The sequence below is a fragment of the Meleagris gallopavo genome, chromosome 17, assembly GCF_000146605.3.
Source record: "Meleagris gallopavo isolate NT-WF06-2002-E0010 breed Aviagen turkey brand Nicholas breeding stock chromosome 17, Turkey_5.1, whole genome shotgun sequence".
In the NCBI taxonomy this organism is placed as follows: domain Eukaryota; kingdom Metazoa; phylum Chordata; class Aves; order Galliformes; family Phasianidae; genus Meleagris; species Meleagris gallopavo.
Window position 1 is genome coordinate 12,969,611 of NC_015027.2, and position 7,045 is coordinate 12,976,655.

General features: G+C 60.0%; 3 protein-coding genes across 3 annotated transcripts in view; all 3 read right to left on the reverse strand.

The window, feature by feature from the left end:
• Positions 1–7,045, reverse strand: part of TPCN1 (two pore segment channel 1) — a 62,604-nt gene that overhangs the window by 41,467 nt on the left and 14,092 nt on the right. The gene's annotated exons all lie outside the window — the stretch shown is intronic.
• Positions 430–4,160, reverse strand: LOC100539678 (serine dehydratase-like). Its single transcript, XM_010720582.3, has 7 exons — positions 3,784–4,160; positions 3,658–3,697; positions 3,292–3,431; positions 2,994–3,082; positions 2,699–2,926; positions 2,391–2,515; positions 430–2,314 (listed from the first exon to the last, which is right to left on the reverse strand). Exons 1-7 carry the CDS (start codon positions 3,949–3,951, stop codon positions 2,121–2,123), a joined length of 984 nt encoding a protein of 327 aa, XP_010718884.1. The 5' UTR covers positions 3,952–4,160; the 3' UTR covers positions 430–2,120.
• The window catches only part of PLBD2 (phospholipase B domain containing 2), a 2,476-nt gene continuing 344 nt past the window's right edge, over positions 4,914–7,045 (reverse strand). Inside the window, exons 2-9 of the mRNA XM_010720584.1 lie at positions 6,862–7,039; positions 6,702–6,796; positions 6,479–6,639; positions 6,315–6,410; positions 5,983–6,054; positions 5,745–5,897; positions 5,481–5,643; positions 4,914–5,406 (exon numbers count right to left, since the gene is read on the reverse strand). Coding sequence (XP_010718886.1) covers positions 5,239–5,406; positions 5,481–5,643; positions 5,745–5,897; positions 5,983–6,054; positions 6,315–6,410; positions 6,479–6,639; positions 6,702–6,796; positions 6,862–7,039 — 1,086 coding nt within the window. The 3' untranslated portion in view covers positions 4,914–5,238. The remainder of the gene's footprint in view (positions 5,407–5,480; positions 5,644–5,744; positions 5,898–5,982; positions 6,055–6,314; positions 6,411–6,478; positions 6,640–6,701; positions 6,797–6,861; positions 7,040–7,045) is intronic.

Consider the following 7,045-nt stretch of genomic DNA (forward strand, 5'->3'; position numbering starts at 1 on the left):
ACGCGGGTCCCACCGGTGCGGGGGCTGCCGCAGGGCTCCTCGCTCGCTAATTAGCACCCATTTTAATTATCCCCTTCCTCAGCCTCCGTTCATCCGAGCATTACGGTGGGGGTAACGGGAGACAGCAGGACACTCCCTAAGCCCCCTCCCGGGCCCTTGTTCCCGTTGATCCTGTTTTATCCCCGAGGAGGAGGTGGTTTCATACCGGAATTTTGGTGATGGATGAGCGGGGGAGCGGGGAGGAGGGGTGTGCGGAGCTTGGGAAACCCGGGAAGAGGCAGAAATGGGAAAAGCAAACAGAAACAGAGAGAAAAACAGAGAGAACAAAACCCACCCGAGCAGTGCGGCAGTGCAGGAGGGCCGAGCCCCCCCGGTCCCGCGGTCTGAGGATGTATTATAGTTTTTGCTTCTAGTTTCTTTATTTTGTATAAAGGAGAAACAAATAAAGTATGTTTTTGTGTTTACTGATTATTTATTGTACTTTTAGTCATCGGAAGCTCTGAGTTTTTTTCTATTTTGGGGGCTGGGAAAGGGTGGCGGTTGAGTGAAAGGAGAGATGACAGAGCGGGGAGGGGAGGGGGGAAAAGGGAAAAAGAATGGAAAAGGAAAAAAAGTTGTGTTCTGAGCGTGGGTTTCCTGTCCCTGCTGCCTCTTGCGGAGACTGTCAGTGTGACCAGCTCGTGTTGTTCGATGTGAATAAAAATCATTTTAGTTACCTGCTCCGGCACCTGGTCCCTTTCATTGTGGGGTTTGAGCGACGAGTGGCGCTGAGCTAATATTTAAAATGCAAAATCAAGGCAAGAGTGTGACTCCCCCCGCCCCCACCTTGTCTTGTAGTAAAAAGATATAAACAGAATAAATTACCTTCCCTCGCTGGCTTCCAAGAGCCCCTCTCTCTGACCTGAATTTTAAGTCCCGGCATGGTGGTGCCGCCGAGAGCCAGTGATGGATGACAGGCAGCCACCTCGCTGCGTATTTTCCCTGTTCAACCAAGCGGAGGAATTTATCCTTCCTGTGCCATGACGAGTGGTAATGAGGGGCCGCAGCCAAGCTGGGGGCACCCGAAGGACTCAGCATGGGGGAAACTGAGGCACAGTATGACCCACTGGGACCCCAGCACAATAGGGTGCATACGGGTGGTGTGAGGGCTGGCAGACCCTCCTGCCACTGTCATTAGGAGGGCTGCAAAACAGAGCACAAGGGCACGTGCTGGCTGCTATTGTTATGAGCACTGTGTTATTACTGTCCTGCTAATTGCAGGGTGCACCAACCCGCAGCACTCATCCCAGGCTGCAGGGGGGGAGGTTGGAGTAAATTGGGGGCTCCGTGTGAGGAGGTCGGGCTGCAGAAGCTGGAAAGTAATCTGGTTCTGGACCCAAGATAAAAAATTGTGGGAGGAGGTTGGGATGACTCCTTATAATTAATTGTGTGCCTTGTAATAAGACTCTCCAGCCTCTAGCGCTGCCTAGAAACACGTTTTTACATAAGATATTGCCCACAATGGAGTGGTGGGTATTTGATTTATGGGGTGGTTCCTCTGGGAAGCATGGTGTGGGCTGGCCAGGCTGAGGGGATTTACTGGGGAAAAGGGAAAACAGAAAGTGGGGAGGAGGGGGCTCCTGGGAGGCGGCTGGGCAAGGGGAGCCTTGTTAACTGCTCTGGAGGGAGGAGGCTGAGAGGGGTTTTGTGGCAGGAAAGGGCAGAATGGACACGAGTGAAATAGATCAACTGAAGTGAGTTGGAGCAGTGGTGGTAAAACGGATACCAGTCAGAGCTAGGAACGCCAGCAAGAGCAAGGCCCCACAGCCCTGCCAAGGAACCACCTGGCTGCAGACAGTGCAGCAGGAACAGAAGAAGATTGTAAAAATTAATAATCATTAGAATAATAATGCATCTAGACGGTAGCAAAGTAATCAGTCAGAGGGAGCATTTGCTAATTGGAGTGGGGAGTCGTGGTCGGCACCAGCCACAGCAGCTCAAGGGATGCAGCTGTCTCCAGGGCCATTTGTTGGGGGCAGAGGGAGGAACACCGCCACGCCTCAGTTTCCCCATCCTGCACAGCGATGGGCACATCCAGCAGCCAACACTGCAGCACAGGGGGCCATGGGGTGGCATGAGGGTCACTCCAGGCCCACTTGGTTCTTCAGGTCCTGCAGCAGCGCGGCCGTCATGCTGCTGCCACCACAGACTACCAGCACCACGTGGCCCAGCGGGATCCCCAGGCGTCCCTCACGCTGCAGCTGCTGCAGTCGCCCCGAGTAGAGCAGGGCCAGTGCTGCTCCGCACGCTGGCTGCACCAGCATCCGCTCATCATCTGCAGGGATGGAGACATGCTGAGTGCCGGTCCCCATTAAACCTCTCTACAGTCCCTGTCCCCGTGCCCCGCTCACCCAGGAACCTTTCCACAGCACGCACTGCCTCGGCATCCTCCACCACCTCTGAAATGATCTGGATCTCCTGGGCACACTGCAGCGCCCGTTCTGACACAGTCTTGGCCCCCAGGCACTTGGCCACACTGGAGAATGAGTCAGAGTAGCCCGGGGAACCTTAGTCCCCCTGGGGCTCCACTAGAGCGTTGGCTGAGACCTGCCAACTCATGACATGCACCGGAGGCGAAGCCCCCTGCACTTTCTGTGTCCCATCAGACGGGGGACCCCTACGCTGATGGAGGTGCCCCCATGCTGACACCAGCACCCACCTGGTGATGTCAGGCAGGGTGACGAGGTGCCCAGCCTTCAGCGTCGCGTGGAAGCTGTGGGCCCCCCAGGTCTCAGCAGCGATGATGGGGACATCAAGCCATCCCACCTGCTGCAGCCCGGCCACCACACCAGCCAGCAGCCCTCCACCTCCCACTGCCAGCACGATGGCATCAGGCTTTGTGTCCAGCACGTCCTTCAGCTCCAGGACCAGGCTGGCATGGCCCTGCCTGCAGGATGGAGACAGTGGGTGGCTGCCTGTGTCCTGCCCAGAGCACAGGGGCGAGTGGCACTCACCACAGCAAGGGGTGGTCAAAGGGGTGGATGCTGGCCCAGCCCTCGTTCTGCGCCAGCTCTAGGGATCTCTGGTTGGCTTCATCCCACACCTGGGAGGCGGTGGGCGCTCAGTGGGGCTGCAGTCAGCTCCAGTGCGCCATCCCCATCACCCCTCCCTTGCTGCCATGAGGACAGTGGAAATCCAAGCGGAGTGTGGGTGACGCATTTTGGGACAGGGACACTGGGTCTGCACACATCCACAGCCTCACAGAGGGCTGTGATGCCCCCCCAGCCACAGTTTGGGGTGTGGGTGCCGTACCTTCCCATAGATCTCCACCGTTGCCCCCAGCTCCTCCAGCCTGCGCACAGTGCTGGGGCCGGTGCTGCTGGGCACCACCACAGTGACTGGCAGCCCCAGCTTCCTGGCTGCATATGCTGCAGCCATGCCAGCATTCCCCCCTGCCAAAAGCAGTGAGTTGAGCTAGTTCCATCCCCCCCCCATCCCCCAGCTCATCCCAGACCCATAGGACGAACTTTGCTAGGGGGGAGAGGGACACCCGACCTGGATCAACCCCAGCCCCAAAACCCGGTGGGAGGGCACAAGGACAAGGGGCCGGGAGCACGGGAGTGTTCCCCAGCACCCCCATCCCATAGCCCCCCTGAGCCCCACGCAGGTTCCAATTACCTGAGGAGCAAACAAAGTGCCGGCAGCCCTTCCTGGCAGCCTGCGGGGAGGGAAGGAAACAGAGGAAGGACGTGGCCATACGTATCCACGGTGTCCCAAGGCCACACAGCCACATAGCACGCCCACCTCCTGGCAGAGGCGCCCGACGCCCCGGATCTTGAAGGAGCCAGTGGGCTGCACGTTCTCCAGCTTCATGTAGACCTGGGTCCCTGCTGCCCGGGACAGGGGCAGGCTCTCCAGGAGCGGGGACACGATGTGGAAGGTCTTCTCGCCCCCTCCGCATTGGGCTGCCATCACTGCAGGATGATACGTGAGAGCTGGTGCGGGGCTCACTGCACGTCCCAGAACGATGTCTGGAGACCGAGGAGGGCAAAGTGACGTCGGAGGGGCTGCGCTTCTGTCCCCGGGTCCTTTGTCTTTGTACTTTGCCAGCAGATTTGAGGACTTTGTTCCATTGGCCCAGGATGGCAGTCAGCCCTTCCAGGCAGCCGTACCATGACACGTTGGCACCGGAACTGGCACAGCGTGTCCCGGTCACACTGAGCGCTGGGGGAAGGGCTCCTGGCAGGGCTGCACTGCTGTGCCCTGGGACTGCCTCTTCTCGTCAACCTCCAGGTGAGGCCCCCCCACCCTACACACTCAGAACTGGCTCTGCCCTAAGCAGGGAGGAGCAGGATGGGTTCCTGGCAGAACAGGGCTGTGCTGTTCTGAAGGTGACAAATGCCAGTGTGTGCCTGGAATGACAGGGGCACAGCCAGGTCCGAGGCCATGAGACATCAGCCAGCCTGGACCCAGTGGGAACTTCGTACCTTCAAAGCACTGTCTAATGTCAGCTCATTAATCCCCCAGTAATTACCCCGTTATTCCTAACGAGCCACATCGCATGGAGCGGATCAAGGGAGCTGCAGGAACAGGATTTTGCACTGGAGGTTTTGGGGCTGGGGGGCACAAAAGTGGCTGAGGAGGGGAAGCAAAAGGGACAAGGATGGTCACCCTGTCCTGGGGCAGGCTTTGCCCTCACTCCCTCACTGCTTGCCTGTTCTTTTGCAACCCAAGGGAGGCATCGCTGAGCAGTCTGAGCAGAGGCCAAGAACCCCGACCCGCTGCGTCCCAGCACTGCACTGCAGGCACTGCTCTGTGCTCCTGGGGCAGCACCCAGCAGAGAGGGAAGCATACCAGAACAACATCCCTGCACGGGAGTACCACAGCATGCACCGCAGAATGTTGGCAGAGCATAAAGTGCACTCACCAGCATCTCCATTGCACACAGCGTTTTATTTGTTACACCAACCCCGGCCATTCACCCCTTCCTGCCATGCAGCTGTCCCAGCACCAGCCCCACCTCCTGGAACCCATCTTCCAGGAACAGCCTCCCAGAATGAGGAGCCCTGTGGGAGGCCTTCCTTCCGTGCTTGGTTTTGGGACCGGGGTCAGAGCCCACTGATCGACCTCAGCCACGGTGGCACGGATGGGGCTCAGGAGCAGCAAATGGTGAGAGAAGCACGGGGAGAAAAATGCGAGGAGCGGTTCCCTCTAGCCCCCCATCCTGCAGAAACAGGGAAAGGCGTGGGGATGTCCGGCTCAGTCCCATCGGACCTTGACAGCAGGGAACCTCCAGAGGTCAGGGTGGCCCATGTGCAGCAGGTGGCTGCAGGGCGATGCGCTCCAGCGGAAGGGCGGCACGTCGTCCCACGTCGGCCCGCTGGCAGCCACCAGCCCAAAGGTGCGGGCCATGCCGAAGGAGGTGACCTGGCCGGGGGGGGGAACATGGAGATGTGAGTGCCGGCAAGTGACGGCACGGCAGGGACCGGGGCTGTGCCCACCTTGGTGTCAGTGCCGCCATGGCAGCGCTGGCGCAGGGCGGCAAAGGGGTAGGTGCCGTTGGCTGGGTTGAGGTCAGAGCGGGCGGAGATGGCGTTCTCGGCGTTGTGGGGCGGGTCGCAGCCCCGACACTGTGACAGTGGGTCCTGCAGGTAGTTGTTGGACCTGCCAGGCAGCGGGGAGAGAGACGGGGTGCAGGAAGTAACATGACAACTGTGGTGAAGATCTGACACAAGGGCTGGAAAATCCCTGGGGCCAGCACCCACCTCATCAGACGGACCATGGAGTCCACATCATGGACCTGAGTCTGGTTCCTGCGGAAGATCTGGGCGCGGGGGTTCTTGTCATAGGTGAACCAGTCACCATACTTCTGCACCAGCTCCAGGTTCCCGCTGGCATTGAAGATCTCCTCAAAGTAGCTGGATGGGGGGGCATGGACAGTCAGCCTCCCCGGCCCTCACCATGGGATGGTAGGGCAAAAAGGTGAAGCTGGATGAAGCTTACGGCACATTGTAGCTGGCCCAATACCCCTGCTGGTACAGCAGCTCTGTCTTATCAGCCACCATCACCAAGCCCCTGTGGCAGGAGGATAGCAGCAGTCAGAGCAGAAGGCAAAGCACAGCAGGGATGAGGGAAAACCCACCTGGGGGTCTCGAGCAGGGCGCCAGGGGCCATCACCCACATGCAGGAGAGCCATCACCCACATGCAGGAGAGCCATCAGCAGCAGCCCTGCTGCTGTCACACCTTGGCAGAAGGGCCACCACCAGCAAAGGAAGCCCACCTTGGCCCATTGGGCGGCCTGTGGGCCGGGCACTGGGGAGCGAGGGGCACTCACGGGATCTGCTCCAGCACCGTCAGCAGACCCTGCTGCAGGGCAGCATGCCCTGGAGAGAATGCCTTGTAATCCACCAGCATCCACTGGTTGTTGTACCTGCAGGAAGGCACGGTGACCTTTGGTGGCCCTGAGGACATTTCTCCCCCAGCCCCGACTCAGCTCACGTGCCACTGTTGAAGCGCTGGAAGATGCTGGCCCACTCAGCACCGCTACGGGCCAGCCGGTTGGCCACGATATTCCGCAGCCACTCCAGGACGCTGCCCTGAGGCCGCAGGTACTGCCAGCGTGTCTCATCGCTGTTCCCGATGGTGGTCTCCAGCGCAACCTGCGGGGACGGGAGGACTGAGCAGGGCCGGCGGGGGGCGCAGGGCTGCGAACCACACTTACCAGGCCGCTGCTCAGGATGTAGAAGTCATCTCCGGAGAAGATGGTGCCGGGGTAGGAGGAGAACACCTGGACGCTGCCTGGGACACGGGCGGTGCCTGGGGGAGCGGAGCAGGTCAGGCAGCAGGCAGGGGCACGGAGCAGCACCCAGCCCCGCACGCACCACCAGGTTCGGCGCGGAAAGACAGCGTGTACTTCTTGATGAGGCGCAGCATGGACTGGTAGGGCGCCCAGGTGTCGTGGGCCACCAGCAGGTCCCGGTTGCCTGGCAGCAGCTTGAGCAGCGCCGAGCACGAACCTGAGCCCAGCGGGCGCTGCGGGGCAGAGCGGTTGAAGGCCGCCTCCAG